Raw genomic sequence first — 24,719 nt, 5'->3', positions numbered from 1 at the left:
TGTCCTCCTCCTGCAGGGTGATACAGGCAGAAGGGGGCTAGGAGTCTGTCCGGGTGATACAGACAGAAGGGAGCTATGAGTCTGTCCTCCTCCTGCAGGGTGATACAGACAGAAGGGAGCTATGAGTCTGTCCTCCTCCTGCAGGGTGATACAGACAGAAGGGGGCTATGAGTCTGTCCGGGTGATACAGACAGAAGGACGCTATGAGTCTGTCCTCCTCCTGCAGGGTGATACAGACAGAAAGGGGCTATGAGTCTGTCCGGGTGATACAGACAGAAGGACGCTATGAGTCTGTCCTCCTCCTGCAGGGTGATACAGACAGAAGGGAGCTATGAGTCTGTCCTCCTCCTGCAGGGTGATACAGACAGAAGGGAGCTATGAGTCTGTCCTCCTCCTGCAGGGTGATACAGACAGAAGGGAGCTATGAGTTTGTCCTCCTCCTGCAGGGTGATACAGACAGAAGGGGGCTACGAGTCTGTCCTCCTCCTGCAGGGTGACAGATTAAGAATGCTGACAACTAATTCTCACCCTGTATAGATGCCTCTCACGCCTTCCTTCTTCAGGATACTGCCAACAGCATGGAAACTGGTTTTGTATTCCTTGGTTTTGGCTCCTTCTCCGCTCAACTGCATCCGATTTTTCACCAAATCCAGTGGCTGTACAAAAACTGTGGCCCCCATCCTTAAGAGAGAGACAACAGCAACATATAAGCATTAATATTTGCTGACAGTTATAAAATGCTCTTCTTAATTTCCTGAATAAAAACAAATTAAATGAACCTTTGAATGGAACAAAAAGAAATGTATTTTTTTCCTGCAAAATGCAATTAGCACCCAGTCAGTAAGTGCCCAGTACAGCCCCTGAGATTTAAAGCATCCAGACTTTTTTCTATGACGGTTCTCCTGTGACTGTGCAAAGTGTCATTCGGTGCATGACCCATATCCTCTGACCTACAACAGATAAGGGATCCACATCCTGTGACCTACAACAGGTGCATGACCCATGCCCTCCGATCTACAGCCTGAGTAGCAGCAATGGTCAGCACTCAGTAGGGTTCCCAATAATCATTAACTGTATACCATTACCCATGCATTTTACACTAGCTGTAAAATTTCAGGTTAAACTTTGTTGCCTACATTTGGATGGCATAGAGAAAAGATAGTTGTCACTAGAATTGGAGGTGAGAGTAAATCTTCCAACGGGGGACGACTTTCCTTAAACTTTGTATGAGTTGCAATCTTTCCCCACTGCATCTAAAAATAAAATTAAACCCAAATTGTAATATATTGCAGCTTACCGGTCCTTTGATGGTGGTGGAAGCATTCATTTTTTTCCCCCCATTTATTGTAACCTGGTGATCCTGCCAGTAGCACACTTTTGAGTTGATTTACTAAAACTGGAGAGTGCAAAATCTGGGGCAAATGTTCATGGTAGCCAATCAGCTTCACACTTCAATTAAGCTTTGACAAAAAAACCTGGAAGCCGATTGGTTTCTATGCAGAGTTTCACCAGATTTTGCACATTAACCCCTTTCTATCCTAGTGTGACAATGTTCACCCGCTGTACTGTATCTATGGAAGTGCAGCATGGTCACTCTGGGACAGGAAGTGTGTCAGGTAAAGACAGGAAGTCACCATAACTCCAATTAAATTCTCCCATATAAGTGGAACCTCACATGTTGATGTTTTACAGCCTTGTAGAGTCCCTGCATCAAGGAGACACCCAAGGAAAGGACTCTATGTCCCGAAAGTCAACAGACGTTCCACAAATAAATGTAGGAGAATTTCAATAGTGCGCTGATGACTCCTTTTCCTTTTACCTTGGTTTTCCTTGGTACCATCTGTTGCAGTAACAACAAGCACCCTCCTGCTGCATTGGCTGGTGCAAGGAGTGCAGCTCAGATCTGCATTGTTGGGACTACAGAACACCACCTCATCTCATAAAAGAGGTTTTCAGAAAGAGCTGAAAATAATTCTAACAAATACCAGTCCAGAAATTACAGTGTTGCTATGGATATTTTAGTGATTTTTTTTTTTTTTTTATACCAGAGATATAAATGAATTGTTACATTTTAGGTACTTTTTTTTTGGAAGCTAGGACTCTCCCATTCATATGCAAATAAACTTGTTGAACTGGTTTGTGAAGCTCAGGACAGAAAATGACGCTATAGGAAATGATGTACAGGAAGTGGGGAGAAATTGAACAACCGTTTCATAAGAGAGAGATAAAGAAACAGTTGTTTGGAGGACTTCAAAAAAAGCAAGAAACCGTCTGGAAAGAGATCCTGGAAGATGACTCCATCATAAAGAAAGACTCAAGTCAAGTAACTGTTTAGTGTATGCCTATCACAGACATACATTGTACATGCTTATTTGCTAGGAAGGAGATAGCTTATGCATGTTGTAGGCATATTTTGTGTGTATATCCTCCAGTCTTTTACTGTTTTCGTATATTTGTAATAGTTTGTATGTACAGCATTTTTGTTTAATAAAAGCATATTAACATACTACAGAGGTCTAAGTGGCCTTGCTTATACCACAAAGAACCTTAAAAAACGCAAAGCAAGTACAAGAAGCTATCAGGTCAAGCTTTGGTCAGCAGGTTTTTTGCACTTATTGAGCAGATAAAACAAAAAGCATCCATTGATACATTTAACAGATCAAAAAGGGATTCATTGGTCATATAAACCTTTTTCTTTTGTAGGTGAAAAAGACGAAATGTGGCCAATTTTCGGCATACGGCTGTATGGTTAGAGTCTTGGAGGAATTTTAGGAGGCTTTGCTACATTTGCCAATTAGAGTCCAACAGCCCTTTACTGGAATGTTCATCAAACTGGTCCGCAAATCATTAATAGTTCTCTGTTCTACTGCCAAAACAACAACGTCTTCATTACGGTACTGTACAATATTCCTCTGAGAGGCTCTTTGTTGAGCGCTCTGGACAATGGCCTGTGAAATCTGGCTGACATCGACGACATATTTTACGACATTCATGCTAAGGTCACCAGCCTCTTTTGTCAGAGCAGAGGAACGCAAGAGGCCGTATAGAGGCCCATCACAACAAATCAAACATTGCTTGGGACAATGGGGCTGTGCTGTGCTTTCAATATGGGGCAATAATGAGCAGTTCCAACCATTGGAAGCACTTTTCACTGTACATGGTGATTTCCCAACTTGTCCTTGATCTCAAAAGTTGGAGAAAAGAGGACAGTAAGTGTCAGAGCAGATGGAACAGAAGCCGGGCTGAGAGGTGGGATGGAGCCCATTTATTAGTTTGTGAAGGCTCTCATTTATACAGGTCATCGTATATCTAGTCATAGCTGGAAACATACAACTAGACTTGTTTGGTAATGTTGAAGATATTTTGCAACTTCTCCAATCAACAGTTCCAATGAGCGATAGGAACACATCCCAACATTTATATCCACACAGGTAGCACAGACACATTAATCCAATCGCCATAGAATGTGGCAAGGCATATGTTGGATGTCCAAGAACGCGTTGAGAGTTTTTGGGCAATCAACATTTGACTTGGCACATCCCATGGTAATTACATCAAGGTCTCAAGTTTTTCGACACTTCAAAAAGGTAGGTCAGCCACCACATGAACAATAAAACCACATATTTACCCAAAACATCACACAATGGTTTAGATAACGAGGTAGAGCTGAAACAAGGCTAATCTCATCATAAGAGCCCAAAAGAGTTAGTGAAATTAGCCAACTGACAGAAACAATAGGTGAATGGGAATTCACACCTAGACAATGCTTTGATTAATTAGGAATCCCAGACTGTCCAGCAACAGCATTCAAGACGACCTAGGGCAGTCCAATTCTCAGTAGCAGAGCTTCCAACACGAATCCAATTCCACAATGTTGGGTTTGAGAAATAGCACATTCTCTGTAGACCACTGTGGTTCCTCCGGCCAATCACTGAGACACCATTGTGTCCTGCAGTGACTAGGGGTCAGAAAAATAAACCACAACAGGTGAACCTGCTATCTGACCAGCCGGAGGAGTTGGATTGGCACCAGGAGCTCTGCTGGTCAGTTTTTGCAAACAGGCCAATGGACAGCAAAGTACAAAACTGCTTTCTTCTTAGGGTAGTACCTGTGTAATCTTTGTTGACACCATGACAGGGTCACTTTAACTCTATGGTCAGCTTTGGAGGAATACTTTGGGTGACAACAATATAGGAGAAAGTACAGGTTAAAGTATAAACCTAATAACATGGCAATGATTATTTCTTATCTTGAAAGCGATATACTTTGACCTGTGTACACAAACCTGAAAAGCCACTTAAAAATTATAATCCATTACCTCGTCAAAATGATTAACTTGCAACAATTTGCTTAATGACCACTTGTCTTCTAATATCGTGTTACTGGCTGAATCAGTGGGAGGTTGCCCTGTCATCGATCCCTCGTTAGCAGAAAACATTTCTGCAGTGGCAATGAGGCAAGGCCTCCCATTAAGGAAGGGATCAGTTGCACCATGGCGAATCTGCTGCTGGGCTAAGGCTTTGGGCTCTTAAATACCGATGCATAGCCAGTAACATTCATTTTTGACTTGGCAAACGTGCAAAATATGCAAAAAAAAAAAAAAGATGTGTTTTTGCACATTTCACGTTAATTTCAAAAGGGAAGTGTGCAAAAGGGCTCAACCAAAATGCAGCGTGTTTAAAAACTCACTTATCTGCATTGCACAGATGTGAACTCGCCTTGAAATTAATGGGATTTCTCCTTTAAAATGTATATTCATGGAGTAAAAGGTGTGCAATTTACTGCAAGACAACGGTCAAGTGTGAAGGGGGACACTGTTATGGGCCTTGGTTGGCTCTCAGAACAAGATATTGAGCAGGCAGCACTCTGGAACCCTTTGGCCAGATATGGCTGGACTTCTTAATTCCTTAAGTGAAGTGTGCATCTAAAGCAGTTAATTTTTGTATTTTATATTTTTCGTCTGTTTTAAATAGAGTAGTTAAGGGTCAGAACCCTGGAAGCCCAACCTGTGGCCCGAAGGGCCACAGGTTGGCAGATACCAGTAGAGGGAATTAAAGCATTGATTTGTAGAGGGGCTATAATGGCAGTGACCTCTAGCAATCTCACATTACATGTTCCAAGACAATGTCTTCTGCAGCAGGTTTCCAGTCTGCGGCCACCTCCGGGATGTCGCCGGCAGCCCCTGGCCATCTCCCCTATCGTGTCGGCAGCCCCTGGCCATCTCCCCTATCGTGTCGGCAGCCCCTGGCCATCTCCCCTATCGTGTCGGCAGCCCCTGGCCATCTCCCCTATCGTGTCGGCAGCCCCTGGCCATCTCCCCTATCGTGTCGGCAGCCCCTGGCCATCTCCCCTATCGTGTCGGCAGCCCCTGGCCATCTCCCCTATCGTGTCGGCAGCCCCTGGCCATCTCCCCTATCGTGTCGGCAGCCCCTGGCCATCTCCCCTATCGTGTCGGCAGCCCCTGGCCATCTCCCCTATCGTGTCGGCAGCCCCTGGCCATCTCCCCTATCGTGTCGGCAGCCCCTGGCCATCTCCCCTATCGTGTCGGCAGCCCCTGGCCATCTCCCCTATCGTGTCGGCAGCCCCTGGCCATCTCCCCTATCGTGTCGGCAGCCCCTGGCCATCTCCCCTATCGTGTCGGCAGCCCCTGGCCATCTCCCCCATCGTGTCGGCAGCCCCTGGCCATCTCCCCTATCGTGTCGGCAGCCCCTGGCCATCTCCCCTATCGTGTCGGCAGCCCCTGGCCATCTCCCCTATCGTGTCGGCAGCCCCTGGCCATCTCCCCTATCGTGTCGGCAGCCCCTGGCCATCTCCCCTATCGTGTCGGCAGCCCCTGGCCATCTCCCCTATCGTGTCGGCAGCCCCTGGCCATCTCCCCTATCGTGTCGGCAGCCTCTGGCCATCTCCCCTATCGTGTCGGCAGCCTCTGGCCATCTCCCCTATCGTGTCGGCAGCCTCTGGCCATCTCCCCTATCGTGTCGGAAGCCCCTGGCCATCTCCCCTATCGTGTCGGAAGCCCCTGGCCTTCTCCCCTATCGTGTCGGCAGTCTCTGGCCATCTCCCCTAACGTGTTGGAAGTCTCTGGTCATCTCCCCTAAAGTGTCGGCAGTCTCTGGCCATCTCCCCTATCGTGTCGGCAGTCTCTGGCCATCTCCCCTAACGTGTTGGAAGTCTCTGGCCATCTCCCCTAACGTGTCGGCAGTCTCTATTTCCTGTAATATGTCTGCTGTCTAACAATCTTCTGTATTAAATATACTGATTATTATGAGAAGCCTTTTGCTGCTTTCAGGGGCCACATATGAGATCATCTATTTGCAGTAAGTTGACAACAACTAGGCAATTCTAGAGAATTCTGAAATTCTACAGATGTCACCTGAACAGAGGGTGAGGGGAAATCCTCCAATAGGGACAACGGTTTTGGTGACCAAAAATGAAAGGGCCTCCCATCAGGAATCTACACTCAGAAACCTTCACTTCTTTGCCAACCCCGGAAGTGGGGATTTCCAGATATGAAGAAGCACATGATCTTCCCAATGTTACAGTGCTTGGGTCTGAGTGGCCAGTTGCCAGGCCTGACATGTCAGTGTGCATTGATGAAATTCACCCAGGTTACTTCCATCACCAGAGCTTACCCATGGTGGACCCCCTGCAACAGGGAGGTAGCGAGGGAAAGTGGATCGGTGAGCCGACCTTTACCAGATACCGTCACTTTATTCTGAACGGAAAGGTGAGATGACTTATTAAAGTGCATTTAAACCATAAAAAAACGTAATATAACTCATCTTATTGGTTCTTAGATATGGTGACTGCATTAGTAGAGAAAATACCCGTTAACCCTGACAGAAATCCAGCGTCCTTGTAACTTTCCATGCCCTGAACTAAAGTCTCAATTTTATCAACCTTCCTAAATTTCTTCTGGGAACTACAGAACCTCCCTCTCTGTTATGGAAAGGAGGAGATCGAAAGGCGTACTGTAGACCTACCACGCCTTCTGTCCTAGGGTGACAACGCTGCTGCTCTATAACAATGAGTGAACAATGTCACCATAGATGTTCACCAGGTAAAGGAAAAAAAAAAAAAACCTTGAAAAAAGAAATACTAATGCAGCCACCACAGTCAAAGTTTAACGTAAAAGCTCCTTCAGGCTGAAATAAAAGCTCAAATGCCTGTAAAATCAGCTTTTTTTCTTTTTTTTATGAGCTGCAGTGTGCATGAGCCCTTAGGCTGCAACACTACATTTTTGTTCAAAGGTTAAGATAGTCTTTAAAAACACTCAGCCAATAGAGCTCTGTAGGGCCTGTTACACCACTTCTCCTCGCTACTGATATGGTTTTTTAACCTCACATCTCCTGGAAGAAAGGTTGCAGAGTTCACGTCACAAAAAACTTTTCACCAGCAGAAGTCTCACTAAAAACGGAACTCATCCATCTTTGAAACTCACAACAAAGGGAGAATACGATAGAGGATCACTTTCACTCCCAATTATAAAGATCATTGCTTTACTTCCTTCTCCTTTCTTCGGCTCTAAATTTCTCACACGTCTTCCGCAATTTACCCAAAACGTTGTGCCGTGCCAAGAAAAAAAAGACAGAGGACAAGACTGGCCAAAATAAAAGAAATACCGTATATACTTGAGTATAAGTCGACCCTTAATATAAGACAAGGCACCTAATTTTACCACAAAAAACTGGGAAAACTTATTGACTCGAGTATAAGCCTAGGGTGAGAAATGTGCAGCTACTGTTAGTGGAGAAGAGGGTCAACAATGCCCATTTGCAGCCTCACTGTGCCCATTTGCAACCATAGATTCCCCCAAACTTCAAACTTGGTAGTTAAGGGTTCCTAGATGTCCCCTAGCAGCAGCCAAAATTTGGGGTCTCTGGACCCAAAGGGTCCCAAAATGACATTGCTGAAGATGGATACAGTTGAACGATTTTGGGGCCCCGTATCTCGGGGTCACTTGGTGCTAAGAACCCCAAGTGTGCAAACCCAGTGGAACTAGCATTACAACATATCCAAAGCTGGGGTTCCTAGCATCAAGTGGCCCCCCAAATACGGGGCCCCAAACTCTGTTCGAAAAATGTCAAGTATTTTTCTGCAGCAGAGAATGACATTTTCCGAACCGACTTTGGGGCCCCATATCTCTGGGCCACTTGGTGCTAGGAACCCCAGCTATGGATATGTTGGTTGTAGTGTTAGTTCCACTGGGTTTGCACACAAAATTTGGGGTTCCTAGCACCAAGTGGTCCTGAGATACTGGGCCCCAAAGTCGGTTCAGAAAATGTAATTCTTTGCACCAGAAAAGTGCTTGACTCGAGTATAAGCTGAGGGGGGGCACTTTCAGCACAAAAAAGTGCTGAAAAACTCGGCTTATACGGTAATACAAAAAAAAAAATTTAAAAAAGACTTCAGCTTTAGGAAAGTTGTAGCTTGTGGTAGTCACGTGCCACTGGACCTGTCCTGTAACTTAAGACATTTTGGAGCTCCTCCAAGCCACTTCTTCAGTTCTGAGTGAAAAAATTCAACATTTGTAACTAAATAGGTAGCACCAATAGCTTCATCTAATCACCATGGAACGTGGACATCTCCAAGAACAGGATGGGAGATGTGAAAGTCATGGAACCCCCCCCCCCGTTCTAGTTACATCATCCCATCCTTGGTCTCAGACAAGCCACCAGGGGTAGGGCCTTCAACACCATCTGCCTTACATATGCCTTCCACATATAATGCCATTTAACCTCTCTATGCATAGAGAGGTTAAAACGGCATTATACGTGGAAGGCATATGTAAGGCAGATGGTGTTGAAGGCCCCACCCCTGTTATGGATTGGTTACTGTTTTATTATCTCCACCCTGCCCATTTGATAATATTTCACACCTTCACACATGCAAGTCAAGGAAGTCACACCTATGCAGATCTCCTGACACCAAAGATGGGATGATGTAACCAGAAACAAGGTTTTGCAACTCCCATATCCTGTTCTTGGACAACCAACATCTGCCTTGACACATCCCATGGTGATCGGACTAGGATGTCTGTGCTTGTTGGTAAAAATACTAGAGTATGTTCATGACACTCGTTAGAACTGAAGAAGTGGCATGGAGAAGTTACGAAACGTCTTCAGCATTACAGAACAAGTACAGGCGAATATGACCAACAGCAAACATCTTAAACATTAAACATTCCTGTCTGTGAAGGTGCCCATTTCTTCCAGGTCATGGTATATCTAGTAGTAGTTGGTCACATTCACCTGTACTTCTTCTGTAATGTTGAAGACATTTTGTAGCTTCTCCAAGCCACTTCTTCAGTTCTAAAAGATGGCAAGAAGATACCACTAACATTTGTAATTTAATATGAAGCACCAACACCTTAAAGCGGAGTTCCACCAAAAAAATGGAACTTCCGCTTTAAGGGAGGTGACCCCCTGACATTGACATGCCACATTTAGCATGACATTTTTGGGGGGGGGGAGCGGATACCCTCTTTTTAGAGGGTTCCAGCTCCCACTTCCTCCTGGCGTACCGCGGCACCGGAAGGGAGATCATCTATCATCCCCCCCCCCCCCCCCTCAGCAATCATCTGGGACATGTCACAGGTCCCAGATGATTGCCTGGCCAGCCACGGCACGCTGCGCAGATCGCGCATGCACAGTGTGTGCCTGGCTGCAAAGCCATAGCCGGGCGCCCACACTTACAATGCCGGCACCACAGAGAGAAGGGGGAGACGAGCGGGGCTTCGCTCCCCCGCATCGCTGAATCCTGGGACAGGTAAGTGTCCAATTATTAAAAGTCAGCAGCTTTAGCAGAACTCCGCTTTAAGGCCCCTTTCACAGACTCCGTTTGCTCAGCGGGGATCGCTCCGTTGATCCCCGCTGAGCCGGCGGATGACAGGTCCATCTCTGCACATGAAATCGCACACTGCACTGAAGTAGTGCGACTTCAAAACCGCACTGGTGTGAGCCAGGGCTTATCGTCTTAATGAAGTTAGAAGCTGATTGGTTATTATGCACAGCTGTACCAGATTCCGTGTGCTCTAGTTTTAATAAATCTCCCCCTAACACTGGGTAGGAACTGATACTGGCATTCCCAGCGACAATAAGGCTCTGTTCACCCCATCACTAAACGACGGATGCGTTTGTGATGCCATCACTTCTAATAGCACCCCCAATCGCACCGCGATTTTGCCGCAATTGTTGCACGGCAAATCACAAAAGGTGCCCAAAAGCAGCTCATGTTCCTTTTTGAGCAACAAGCATAGCGTGTTGCGATTGCAGTGTGATTTACCATGCGATAATCGTGAAAAAAAAAACAAAAAAATCGCTGCGTGATTGCGGTGCCATTAAGAAGCAATGGCATGACAAACGCGTTTCGAAAATTGCAGGCGTAATTGCCGCAATTCCAGATCAGGTGTGAATGGAGTCTAGTACAGTGATCAGTGCTAAAAATATGCACTGTCACTGTACTAATAACACTTGGCTGGGAAGGGGTTAAACAGAGGCGATCAAAGGGTTAACTTTGTGCAAGATGTGCCGCTTTCGACTGAAGAAAATCTCTGTTTCAGTTAGAAAAAAAAAAAAAAAAACAGATTGTTGCCTCTGTACACAGCCCTGTGTTGATTGTCAACACTGAGCTCTGGGCTGTGATTGGACACAGCCGATCAGCAGGTCCCAGCCATGAATTATTGCCCAGGACTTGCAGACAGGCTCTTGCTGTGTACAATCACAGTGGGTGCCAATGAGGGGGTGCGCACACATGTGCCCTAAACCCAGAAGCAGGCAGCGACATACGGGAACGTCCCTTTGCCTGTGTGGGCCGCCCGTCTGCAGTACAATGCGGGTGGGCGGTCTGCAAGTGGTTAAAATCTTCCAATGAGGTTTATTATTAGGCTGGCGGGTCCGACAAAAATCCTACATGAACACAGTGACAGTTGCTGGAAGGGAAGGACACAGTCACTATGAAGACTCCACTATCATATCAGGTAGATAAGTGGGAGAGATATTACCTTTTTTTCTCGCAGTCTCTAATTCATCCCAAAGGTGTTCTATCAGGTTGAGGTCAGGACTCTGTGCAGGCCAGTCAAGTTCCTCCACCCCAAACTCGCTCATCCATGTCTTTATGGGCCTTGCTTTGTGCACTGGTGCGCAGTCATGTTGGAACAGGAAGGGGCCATCCCCAAACCATTCCCACAAAATTAGGAGCATGAAATAGTCCAAAATGTCTTGGTATGCTGACGCCTTAAGAGTTCTCTTCACTGGAACTAAGGGGCCGAGCCCAACCCCTGAGAAAAAAACCCCCACACCATAATCCCCCCTCCACCGAATGATTTGGACCAGTGCACAAAGAAAGGTCCATAAAGACATGGATGAGCGAGTTTGGGGTGGAGGAACTTGATTGGCCTGCACAGAGTCCTGAACTCAACCCAATAGAACACCTTTGGGATGAATTAGAGCGGAGACTGGGAGCCAGGCCTTCTCCTCCAACATCAGTGCCTGATTTCACATATTCGCTTCTGGAAGAATGGTCAAACATTCCCATAGACACATTCCTAAACCTTGTGGACAGCCTTCCCAGAAGAGTTGAAGCTGTTATAGCTGCAAAGGGTGGGCCAACTCAATATTGAACCCTACGGACTAAGACTGGGATGCCATTAAAGTTAATGTGCGTGTAAAGGCAGGTGTCCCAATACTTTTGGTAATATAGTGTATAATAATGCACTCCGAGGTCGGTCTGAGCCGCGTCCTACGTTATACAAACTGACACTTCTGGAGGAGAGAACTTTGATGCCTCCTCCCAAACCCTGACAGTTCAGCCTCAGCTTGGGAGCGGCACTTCAAGTTATTTCATGATCGCTTACGAAACGCATGTCGCGCTCCTATTCACGGTGCCCCAAATGGAGCAAGTAGGCATGGATTTTCCCTGCGCGGAAAAACATGTCAAAATTTGCGGTTAAACGCATACCGCTCAGGTAAAGAAAAAAAAAAAAAGAAGCTACATGAGCTGCTCTGCCGCGTTTGTGATGCGTAGGCCAGCTCACTTAAATGAATGGGACACCCCACACGTACAGCCCGAGGACGTGCGAAAAACGTGCTCAAACCGGCCACGCATTCTCAACACACCTCAGTGTGAACGCAGCCAGACATTGTCATGTAATATCGGTGGTCTCCAACCACACATCCCGTGTACAGGATCTAATGGGGGACCTATGTATAGTAATGACACATGCTGTCATCTCATAGAATGGTGGAGGAGCCCACCATAGAGAAGATAACGCAAAAGTCATAATAGCCATTGAAAAAAAGTGATTCTTATAATATGAATAATAAGTAGAAAGAATAAAAAAGTGATCACAATACTAAGAAAAAAAAAAAAAAAAAAAAAGAAGATGATGATTATAATACTGAACAAAAAAATATTTTATATACAGTATCTCACAAAAGTGAGTACACCCCTCACATTTTTGTAAATATTTTATTCTATCTTTTCATGTGACAACACTGAAGAAATGACACTTTGCTACATTCCAAGGTTTTTTTTTTTCACTTTTTTTTTAAATTTTTTGCAGATTTTTGGTGCAATTTTTTTTTTTTTTTTTTTTTTAGGGTGGCCCTCCACTTTAGGGCAGTGCTGGAAAATAATGGTGGCCACACAAAATAGTGACACTTAGGGCCCAATTTGGACATTTTCACTTAGGGGTGTACTCACTTTTGTTGCCAGCGGTTTAGACATTAATGGCTGTGTGTTGAGTTATTTTGAGCGGACAGCAAATTTACACTGTTATACAAGCTGTACACTCACTACTTTACATTGTAGCAAAGTGTCATTTCTTCAGTGTTGTCACATGAAAAGATATAATAAAATATTTACAAAAATGTGAAGGGTGTACTCACTTTTGAGATAGTGTGTGTGTGTGTGTGTGTGTGTGTGTATACATACACACACACACGTGTTTTAAGGAGTGGAGATATAATAAATTATAATAGTAAAATATATATATATATATATATATATATATATACACTGTATTTATCGGCGTATAACACGCACATTCATTTTATGAGGGAAATTTCAGGAAAAAAAAAACTTAAATTTTAAATAAGGAACAAAGCAGAAGCAAAAGAAGGGTCAGTGCCCATCTGCAGCCTTACCATTGCCATCAATGCAGCCTGATCAATGCCCATCTGCAGCCTCACAAGTGCCATCAGTACAGCCTCACCATTGCCTTCAATGCAGCCTGATCGATGCCCATCTGCAGCAAGAGGGGACAGGAAGGGGGCGGGATGAGTGCCGACAGATTACATGCAGTGAGAATCCTATGATAGACAGAACAGTGGTCCAATGGTGGCCCAGGAAACGGGACTTCCTATTACAGAGGCAGCCAAGTAAACAGGAGATTCTCACTGTATGTAATCTGACGGCGCTCGTCCCGCCCCCCTCCCCTGTCCCCTCCGAAGCAGCTAAAATTTAAGTATTGGCATATAACACGCACATGCTATTTGCACCCGATTTTCATGGTGAAAAAGTGAGTGTTATACGCCAATAAATACAGTATATACACACACACATATATATATATATATTTTACACACACAGACATGAAAACCTTGGTTTGAGAGCATTTGGCAAGACAAGCTACATTTTTAAATAAATTTTGACTTGATATACAAGTAGCGTCATGTCACAACTGAGTATAAAAGAGAAGAGAGGCGCCTCTAAGTTTAGCAATGTGGTTATATTTAATGAAGGTACAACATTTAGCAACATATTTCTACACTTAGAGGCGCCTCTCTTCTCTTTTATACCCTGGAGCTCCTGCTGGATTTTGCTTCAAATCCCCTTGTGGAGGCTTCCATCTGTGGATGGACATTTTATGGTTACACAACCTATAATCTTTTTATATAGACTGAAGGATTTATGAATAAATGGCTGTGGAACGAATCATCGGAGTTTCCATTATTTCTTCTGGGGAAATTTGCTTTGATATACAAGTGTTTTGGATTACAAGCATGTTTCCGGAACGAATTATGCTTGCAATCCAAGGAGAGAGAGACAGAGAGAGAGACAGCGAGATCTAAATATACACACTTTTTTTTTTTTACACACACTATTATAATTTATTATATCTATATCTCCACCCCTTAAAACACACATGTATATATATACACATGCGTGTTAAAACTTTATAGTGTGTGTGTGAGTGAGAGATATAAACTTTTTTTTTTTAACACACTATTTTTTTACTATTATAATTTATTATATCTATATCCCCACCCCTTAAAACACACACACATATATATATGTGTGTGTGTGTGTGTGAATGAGAGACAGATCGATCTATATATCTCTATATCTATCTATATCAGTAAAACCTTGGATTGCGAGCATAATTTATATATTAAAATGATTTGCAAATAAAGTAACATACTGTACAAAAAATTAAAAAAATATATTTTTATAATACTAATTAATAAATATAAGAAAAAAATACTAATAAAAAGAATAATAAAAAGTAATTATAATAATACTGAAAAAAAAGAAGTTATAGTACTAAACAAAAAATTAGATTATATTTTATGTGTGTTCTGAAGATAGATATAATAAATTATTATAGTAAAAAAATATATAAAAGAACAATAATAATAATTATACATAGATTACTCAAACCTATTATGATTGAATAAGAATGAATGACTATAATAATAATAATAATACATATAACATTATTTCATAGTAGGTAGAAGTAATGTATGAATTATATTACACATATTATAAATATATTACATATGACTCTCTCTGTGTTTTGTATATAAAGTATAATCATAAAAAGGGGGTTTCTAATCGTCCTCCCCTCCCCCAGCACACATGACCCCCATACATCCTAGTGGTGGTTGGTTGAGGGGGGGTCTTGCACACACACACAGGGAAGGACATTACCCGGCCAGCCCCCCGAAGAGGAACTTGATGGATTTGGGGGAGCTCTTCCTTTCCGCCATCTTGCCACCGACTGACCGGAGAGACCCCCAAGGTGACACAAGAGGTGTGCGAGCACTGGCCGGGAGGCGGGGCTGCTGGGCTGGTCGACGTCACTTCAGAGAGGGACATAGAGAGAGAGAGGCGGGGAGGCGGACATTTTGGAGAAGGGCGGCGGCCATGTCAGATGTGGGCACAAGCCGCGAGGAGCTCTTTTTTTTTTTTTTACCCCAAACACTGACTTCGTTTCCACGCTGGGTTCATATATTGTGAATAAAAAGTCACATATTGCAGGTATAATTTCGACAGCTGCTGCATACTGCGAGACATAGCAAGGTGATAGAGTGTCCGCCATAATGGCGGTGTTCCGTCAGATTAGGCGACCTGTCAGGATTGGTAACGGAAGTGACGTTTCGCTGCCGCCATCTTGCTAAACCCTGCACTCGTCCACAGTAAGGATACAGTGAGAAGGGGGCAAGCGGACATCTTGTTACACCCACCTGAGTTTTGCATTCCACAGTAATTTCTAACAGTAAATGCAGCTTATAAGGTCAAATACAGTATTTCGAAATCCGACGGACTGTTTAGATGTTGCGAACCTGCTGATCTCACAGGTTTGGTAATCTGACAGAACACATCTGCTTTTATAATTCAACAGTCCGATGGATTTCCAAATACTTTTATTTCACATATATGCTCCGTTTACTGTTAAAAATAACTGTGAAATGCAAAACTCCAGTGGGTGTAACAAGATGTCTACTTGCCCCCTTCTCGGTGTATCCTTACTGTAGAAAAAAGCAGGGTGAAGCAAGATGGCGGCGAGGGAACGTCACTTCCGTTACCAATTCTGACGGGTCGCCATATTTGGCGGAACAGCGGAAGCCATGTTGCTTGTGGGTAGAAAAGAAACACCTCTTAGTTTTTCATTTGTATTCCCTTTTCTTTTTTTTACGTCAAAGATAATTTCTAAACGTAGGCGTAGCACTAACTCACGGTGGAGCTGCTGATTTAAAGCGGGCTGTTGCCGTCACCTTGTTACCTGTAATTTCACCAACACCGGGTCTAGGGGTCCCCGTTGAGCTTACTGCGAGGCAATGTAGGCACCAGTCACTTAAGTACTTTTTCAATGCTTTAATGGGGATAACTGGAAGAAGTAGCAGGAAAGAGGTAGAAGGAGAGTTGCAGGGGTGTTCAAATACCTTTTCTTGGTGTAGCGTCAAAAAGTCTCTGCCACAGACTTTGGTGGGACAAACTCATACGATCCTCTGCCGCAGGATGTAGTAGTTTTCGATGAACAGCAAACACAGTACCAGAACCTTTAAGCCGACCCGGCAGTACTTGTGTGGTAGGGCAATCTAGGATGCGTCCTCCAATCGAGTCACCAGGCCCCTCTCCAGACCAGCGCTCCGCATGGTCCCTTCCAAGACGGGTCCTCCCCTGGATTCTTCTCAATTGTCCGGTTTCTTTCCGCAGGACAGACAGCACAGGACCATCCCAGCAGTAGCAGGCCCCAGACAGGCTTCTGGGCCTACCCGCCCGGCTGCAGCGGCGTAACCCTCCAAGCCGGAGGGCTACGAGTTAGCACTCACTGACACATACCTCTAGGCCAGGAGGGCCACGAGGCAAAAAGCTCCCCGAAACATGGCGTCTGCCCCATAAATACCCTCTCCCAGAATGCAACTCGGAGGACCACCTCCACCGAGTTATCTCCGGGAGAGAAGAGCACTCATACACTTCAGCTTGTTGCTTTCCAACATTGACCCAAGATGAAACAACACCTACAGGCGCAGTGTGGAACTGCACGCAACACAGCCAAGCTGGAACAGAGGCTAAACTAACCTTAGATTAACCCCTTCCCGCCGACCGTACGCAGATGTGCGTACTCGGCTTTCAGGGGTTATACCGGGATGCACGCAGCTGCAGGCATCATCCCGGTACCGTTGTTTCGAGTGGGCAATCGGCTATCCGTATAAAACAACCGATGTGGCTAAAAGCCGCTCGGCTGTTATACCAGAGGAGCGGGAGGGGGCGCCCCCCCTCCTGCCGCTCTTACCGGGCCTCCTGTGCGATCGGGAGGCCCGGTGTCCAATCGGCGGCTGTGGGCGGGCTGGAACGAAGCTGTGGGCGGCTTCGTTCCAGCCTTCTCAATGTAAACGCGGAAGCGACGTCATGACGTCACTTCCCGTTTACTCGGCTGCCAATGGCGCCGAATTTTAAAAAATACACAGTATTCAGAATCGCCGTTTTCGACGATCTGAATACTTTGAAGTGCAGAGAAGGGATCGGGGGTCTTTTAGACCCCCGATCCCTCCATAAAGAGTACCTGTCACCACCTATTACTGTCACAAGGGATGTTTACATTCCTTGTGACAGCAATAAAAGTTAAAAAAAAAACATTTTTTTAAAAACACAATTTATAAGTATAAAAATAAATTTAAAAAATTTTTTTTTTTCAAAGCGCCCCCGTCCCCGCGAGCTCGCGCAGCGAAGAAAACGCATACGGAAGTCACGCCCGCATATGTAAACGGTGTTCAAATCACACATGTGAGGTATCGCCGCGATCGTCAGAGCGAGAGCAATAATTCTAGCCCTAGACCTCCTCTGTAACTCTAACCTGGCAACCGTAAAAAAAAATTTAAAGCGTCACCTATGGAAATTCATAGCTACCATAGTTTGTCGCCATTCCACGAGTGCGTGCAATTATAAAGCGTGACATGTTTGGTATCTATTTACTCGGTGTAACATCATCTTTCACATTATACAAAAAAATTGGGGTAACTTTACTGTTTGGATTTTTTAAAATTCATGGAAGTGTCCCTTTTCCAAAAGTTTGCGTTTAAAACACCGCTGCACAAATACCGTGTGATATAAAATATTGCAACAATCTCCATTTTATTCTCTAGATTCTCTGCTAAAAAATATATATATAATGTTTGGGGGTTCTAAGTAATTTTCTAGCAAAAAATACGGATTTTAACTTGTAAACACCAAATTTCAAAAATAGGCTTAGTCATGAAAGGGTTAAACCTGAACAATGTCTAGCACAGATGATCCATTAAATTTACCTATAAGCGGTAGATTAGAAATTTACCAGTGCTACAAAGGGAAAATGATTGATTTTTTTTTTTTTTTTTTTTTTTTTTTATGAAATAAAATGTTATATTATGTTTAAGCGCTAGACGCCGCCATGTTTGGTGTGGGCAAAACACATGCTGTGAAGGTAGACGCTCTGAAGGTAGATGGCCATTTTAGATTACGGAAAAACAAATTGAATAAAGTTATGTAAATACTGGAAATCTCTCTAAAGTGAGGGAAACCCTGGCTGTCATCAGAACTAGTGCCCCCCCCCCCATCGAAAGATTATTCCTCCAAGCCTGGTGTTCACACTGCCGCGACTTCGAATCCGACATCCCTGCACAACTTCATCGCGGCTTGCACATGTCTTCTTTAACAGAAGTCAATGCAGTAGTTAGCAGGAAACCTTTTCCAAGTCGAGTCGCTCCGAGTAGAACTAGGGTTGCCACCTTTTCTTCAAGCCAAACCCGAACACTTTAGCGGCCTGGGACACCTTTGGGTGCCCTAAGTGCCGGTTCACACAGGGGCGACTTGTCAGGTGACCTAGTCGCCTGACAAGTCGCCTCCCGTTCTGTACAATGGAACCGTTCTAATAGGAGCGACGCAAGTCGCTCCGACTTAGAAAAAGGTTCCTGTACTTCTTTTGGGGCGACTTGCATAGACTTCTATACAGAAGTCGTTTTGCAAGTCGCCGTGGATGTCGTGTGCAGGTCGCCTCTGTGAGGCGACCTGCAAGTCGTGCCACCCCTGTGTGAACCGGGGCTAAGGAGAGTAGTAATGTGGTGCTCACAGCGTCCTGCAGAAAATTGCTCTTTCTGACATCATCACCCGGCCCCTAGACAGCTGCTCGCAGCACCCAGATGGCAAAAGATTTGTGTGTGACTATTAGGGTTGCCACCCTTTTCCTCAAGTCAAACCCGAACACTTTAGCAGCGCACAGCAATTTTTTTATAGTATAAACTATACATATATTTTGCTATTAAATAACATTTCTAATCATATACAGTTAATAACAAGAGTTCCCCCTTTACATCAGAGTCCACAGAGTTCCCCTTTTACATCTGAATCCACAGAGTTCCCTTTCACTGTAAGGGGGGACTCTGCAGACTCTGATGTAAGGGAGAACTCTGGGGACTCTGACATAAGGGATGCTCTGGGAACCCTGATTTATTGGGGAACACTGAGAACTCTGATGTACGGAGAAGACTCTGATGTAAGGGGCAACACTGTGGCCTCTGGTGTAAAGGGAAACTCTGATGTAAGGGGTGCTCTGAGAACCCTGATTTACCTTAGTGTACTCACTCAGAGGCAGGAGAGAGAAGGGGGGAGACTTCAGTCACAGAGAGAGATGGATGGTGAGCTCACTCACCCCTTGGCATCAGCACCTCTCATCCAGATGTAGCTGAGGCTGCTGGACTTCAAATTTCTGGCCCCCACTTACCTTTTCTGAGGCACAGTGCCGGGGATTGAAGTGTGGGCAGACACAGAGGGGTAGGGGTGGGAGGAAGAGGAGCAGATCGAGCCCTCTCTCCTCTCCCACCTGTGTGTGTGTGTGTGTGTGTGGGGGGGGGGTTGTTAGTTCTGGCTTTGGGCAGTGTGAAAGAGAGTGTAACAGACACTCTCAGGTTAGACAACGTGAGCCAGCAACCCTGCTGGGAGGCCATAGTCCAGTCTGAATAATGTGTCCGGGTTTCAGGCAGTTTGAAACCCGGACACATGATTCCAAACCTGAACTGTCCGGGTTAAACCCGGCAACCCTAGCTGACTATCTTGGTTACTTGGGGAGCCACAGCCTGGTCTGAATAATGTGTCCAGGTTTCAGTCCACCTGAAACCCGAACACATGATTCAAAACCTGGACTGTCCGGGTGAATCCTGGACAGGTGGCAACCCTAGTTAGAACGGTTCTATAGCCATTATTGGAGGCGCAACTTGTCATGCGACTTTGAACTCTCAAGTCGCGGCAGTGTGAACCTGTTCTGGGGACAACCCAAAAATGTGAAATTTCCTTTCACTTTCACTTGTGGTGATAACAGTAAACGGGATAAATAGAGAGCCCGTTTCATGGGTGCACGCAGCTTTAAGGCTTGTTGGGTATCTATTTACTCGGCACAACCTCCTCTTTTTATATTTTACCAAAAATTGGGTAACGTATTGTGTTTGTGTGCACTAAAATTAATCTTTTTCGTTTTTTTTTTTTTACTGAAAATGTGTGCTTAATCATTGACAAGAAATTGTATGCCACTGTACATTCTAAGGCCATTTTAAAAAGTCCTGGTCTCCAAGTGGTTAAAACAATATGGCTGCAGACATCAGCTTGGTGTCATTTTTTTTTCAGCTGGTGATTGGCTGTTCAGTAAAATGATCCAGGCAGCTCTACAGCCACCCAATCACTTTCAGAGTAGTGAGAAAATCTGCCCACTCCCCCCCACTACCTGCGGTGGTTCCCAGACTCTCCCTTTCTTCTGGGGAGCCCAGGACCACAGTAAACAGGCCAGACAGGAGGGGATCGAAGAACATCCCTTCGCTGATCTCCTCTGAAACGAATGAATGCGGAAACAAGGAATGTTTCATCACTATCCTGGGTAACAGCTGTCATTCCTCTGTAGCTCGCGAAGCAGCTAATCAAGCACGGTCTATGCTTGATTAGCTGCAGTGGAGGGCAGGGGAGACATTGGGGGAGTCTAATAGACCCCAGGTAGCTCCATAAGCAGTACCTGTCAGTTGTCTAATGCTATCACATAGGGGGCTTGTTAGCCCCCCTTTGTGATAGCAATAAAGTTAAAGCGGACCTTCAGTAATTTTTTCAACTTTCCATCTATTAAATCGTCTGCCCTTGTTGTTGTTTTAACTTTGGATAGTAAAACATTTTTTTTTCTGCCAGTAAATACCTTATACAGCCCACTTCCTGTTCCCTGTCTGGTCATTAGCCTAGGCTTATGACATCATACACAGCTCTCTCTCCCACTCTCGTGAGATTTTGCCAGGAAGGGAGGAGGGATGAGTCATAAAAGGGCCAATGAGAGCTGCAGAGCTGGGGGAATGCCTCTGTGGGTCTGTGTAAATCCAGGAAGTGAACAGGCAGCAGCTTCAGCTGCCCACAGTTAAAATGGCTGCTGCCAGACTTAGTGGAGGGAGATTTCTGCAGCATATTTGGCAAGTACAGAATCACATTGCGGATTGCGAGCAAAGCGGTTAACGAGTGTTTCGCAATATTTTTTTTTAAATCCTGACTCTGCGAGTGTCTCACAAAACGAGCAGGATTCCAGTCTCTGCGGTGTGCAGTACCGCATTTGGCCAGAGGTGAGGGGCCGCCGGGGACACTCTGAGCCGTTCGGATCCGCTCAGATGCACTCCTAAAACACTCGGAAATACTTGGTTCCCGAGCGTTTCTGAGCCTTTCCGAGGGTTTCCGAGTGCATCCGAGAGGTCCCCGAGTATTTCCGAATCTCTCCGGCGCCCCCTCACCTCTGGCCACATGCGGTATTGCATACAATAGAAGTCAATGTGGAACGAATTATCTTAGTTTCCATTGACATCTACGGGGAAACTCACTTTGATATGTGCTTTGGATTACAAGCGTTCTCCTGGAATGGATTATGCTCGTAATCCAAGGTTCCACTGTATATATAAAATAATATGCAAATAATATTGCTAACTAAACAAAAAAAGAACGCAAATTTTGAAGAAAAAACGTTGTTTGTTAGAAAATTTTGGAAACAGGTAATTTTTCTCCTTCACTGATGTGCGCTGATGGGCACTGATGAAGCGGCACTAAAAGTCTGCAAACATGGGCGGTACTGATGGGCATTGATGATGCAGCACCGATAGGCGGAACTGATGGGCACCGACAGGTGGCACTGATGAGGCGGCACTAAAAGTCTGCACAGATGGGCGTAACTGATGGGCATTGATGATGCAGCACTGATAGGCGGAACTGATGGGCACCGATAGGTGGCACTGATGGGCACTGATGAGGCAGCACTGATAGGTGGCACTGATGGGCACTGATAAGCAGCACTGATAGGTGACAGTGAGGAGGAGGCACTGATTGGCAGCAACGGTGGGCACAGTTCGGCAGCACTGGTGGGCACTGTTGGGACTGCACTCATAATCAGGACACTGATAACCAGTGCCCTAATTTCACGCAAGCCGATTACTGTCTCTCCTCTCCTCATGCTGTCAGTGCGAGGAAAGGAATGCCGATAACCGGCTTGTGTTTACATTGTGATCAACTGTGATTGGACACAGCTGATCACGTGGTAAAGAGTCGCAAATTGATTCTTTACCCCAAACGGTGGTCAGCTGTGTGCGGAGGACACAGCGAGGGCACGATCACGGGAGGATGTCACATGACGCCCTTCCAGAAATGACTGGCCGCCCTGTAGCCGTCATTCAGGCTTTAGCATGGTCAGCAAGTGGTTAAAAGGCTTTTAAAGTGTCACGAATGAAAACTTTTAGTTTTTTGCGGGTGCACACAATTTTGTGTATCAACATGTTGGGTATCAATTTACTTGACACAACCCCATCTTTTATAATTTACCAAAAAAAAATTGGGTATTGTGTGCAGTAAAATTCATTTTAGTGCATTGTCTTTCCTGATAGGCAGCCGTGGAAGTGCCATGCAGCATAAAAAAACTGAAATGACCACCATGGTATTCTCCAGGGCCCCTGCTTTCAGAAAATGTATAATGTTCTAAGTAATTGTCTAGCGAAAAAAAAAAAAAAAAAATTCTGATTTTAACACGCGTTTGAAAACGAAAAAATTGCCCCGGATGCGAGGCAGTTAAACTCATTGGAGGATGAAATTACTCATACAAAGACATCAAAGTTTTCGAGAGACAAACAGAATGACAATGACTCAAACGTGTCTAATTGCAGCCGGAATAACGATAAAAGGTTCATGTTGTATCACTTAGATGGTCATAAGGGCCCTATTTTGTGATCTAATTCCACCCCCAATTAATTCCAACAAAAGAGTCAGCTCTTCGGATACTGGAGGAGATTCTTCTTCTTTGTCAGCGTTCTCATCTGGATCACATTTGGGAATCGGGGATAAGAAAAGGAAATTGATGGTCACCTCTTTAGGTGACGTGGAACAGAAAGAGACAAAAAAAAAAAAAAAACCTCTACACATCTAAAGCACAAAACACAATAAACAAAAAGGAAATTATTGAGATGAAGGGGAGAGAAAAAGAAGAAGGATAAAAGATTTTTCACTTGATGGGGATTCACTCATCACTAATTGTTTGGATAATTCCAATTTAGCAGGTTCAGGTTTTATCTTGATGTTTGCATTTTAGGTAATTTTGGTTTATTTGCCACATTAGCAGATGTAAAGCATTTTACTAGGAAGCTCGCTCTTAAGAAACATTTAGGTGATGGCACCACGGAGCATTAAAAATTGTGACCCAACATGCCCAAGATGTTCTAGTTGGCCCAAATACTGTTGCTTCACTCGGCGTAAAGCCTCGTACACACGGTACGATTGTTGGCAGGGGATTGTCTGTTGACAGACTGTTGTCCTAAAATCTTACCGTTAGTACGCTCCTTTAGACAGTTGTTGTCCAACTTGTCCAACAAATGGATGACAGGCTAGTAAATTTTTGGTGGACAACGGTTTGATGTTTGGCTCCATCCATCTTCCCATCAACTGTGACCAGCTTCCCTGTCCCCGCTGAAGAAAATCATGCCCACAACATGATGCGGCCACCACCATGTTTCACGGTGGGGATGGTGTGTTCAGGGTGATGTGCAGTGTTAGTTTTCCACCACACATAGTGTTTGGCTTTTAGGCCAAAAATTAAAATTTTGGTCTCAAAAATCCGTATGGTCAGTACACAAATCCGTCACACAAAAGTCGAAAGTACAAACAGGCATGCTCGGAATCAATGCTCACCAAACACAAAATTAGCAGAAGGGGCCCAAAGGGTGGCGCTCAAGAGCTGAAATTCCTCGTAGTACGTCACTACGTTCGTGTTTGTGGCACGACAATTGTGTAACGTTAGTATGGAAGACAAGATCCTGGCACACGCCCTCAAGACAAAAAATCAGACGCTTGGTTGGCCAACAATCGTACCGTGTGCACGAGGCTTTAGGAATACTGGTGATAATATGAATTTTGTAGATATTTGTGTGCTTCACAATTTAAGTAATCCTTGAATCTTGGTGGTTATCAAGGTTTAAATAGCACGCCTGAAATAAGTGAACACCCTCAATATGAAACATCAGCTAGATCCAGATCTATTCTATCTCATTCATGACCAGGGCCTCTGATAGGGCAGTATAGCCAGCCCTCCTGTACTGGGCACAGGCCCCATCAGTTCAAAGGGGGGGGGGGGCAGGCACCTGTTGAGCAAGAGGAATGGCTGTACTGTCATATTTCAGGCACTGATCCTCTTCTGCCTTCCCCTGCAGTGCTGCCAGCTTATACCTCCAGCTGCACTGCACTGGATTGGTTGTAGCACATGCACCCCTTCCATCCGCTGTCTGGGCCCCCCTGTGTGTACCTTTCCCAGCAGCACTGCCAGCTTCCCTCTTCTCCTCTACTGCTGGCAGCTGCTGCGGGCACAAAGGTGAACGTTTCAGGATGGAGAGGGGATGGAGGGGCTGGTAAGGCTGGTAAATATATAATTTATTGGCCCCTTCCTTTCCTGAATGAACGCAGTGAGTGATTGG

The 24,719-nt window shown here is 45.0% G+C and overlaps 1 protein-coding gene across 1 annotated transcript in view; it reads right to left on the bottom strand.

The window, feature by feature from the left end:
- SLC25A11 (solute carrier family 25 member 11) overlaps positions 1–15,109 on the bottom strand; it is a 38,086-nt gene extending 22,977 nt beyond the window's left edge. The window contains exons 1-2 of the mRNA XM_073622984.1: positions 14,932–15,109; positions 529–681 (exon numbers count right to left, since the gene is read on the bottom strand). Coding sequence (XP_073479085.1) covers positions 529–681; positions 14,932–14,990 — 212 coding nt within the window. The 5' untranslated portion in view covers positions 14,991–15,109. The remainder of the gene's footprint in view (positions 1–528; positions 682–14,931) is intronic.
- Positions 15,110–24,719: the final 9,610 nt, after the last annotated feature.

This window comes from Aquarana catesbeiana, linkage group LG03, assembly GCF_042186555.1.
Source record: "Aquarana catesbeiana isolate 2022-GZ linkage group LG03, ASM4218655v1, whole genome shotgun sequence".
Lineage (NCBI taxonomy): Eukaryota > Metazoa > Chordata > Amphibia > Anura > Ranidae > Aquarana > Aquarana catesbeiana.
Note: the sequence above shows the minus strand (reverse complement) of the source record. Positions and strands in the feature narration are given on the sequence as shown.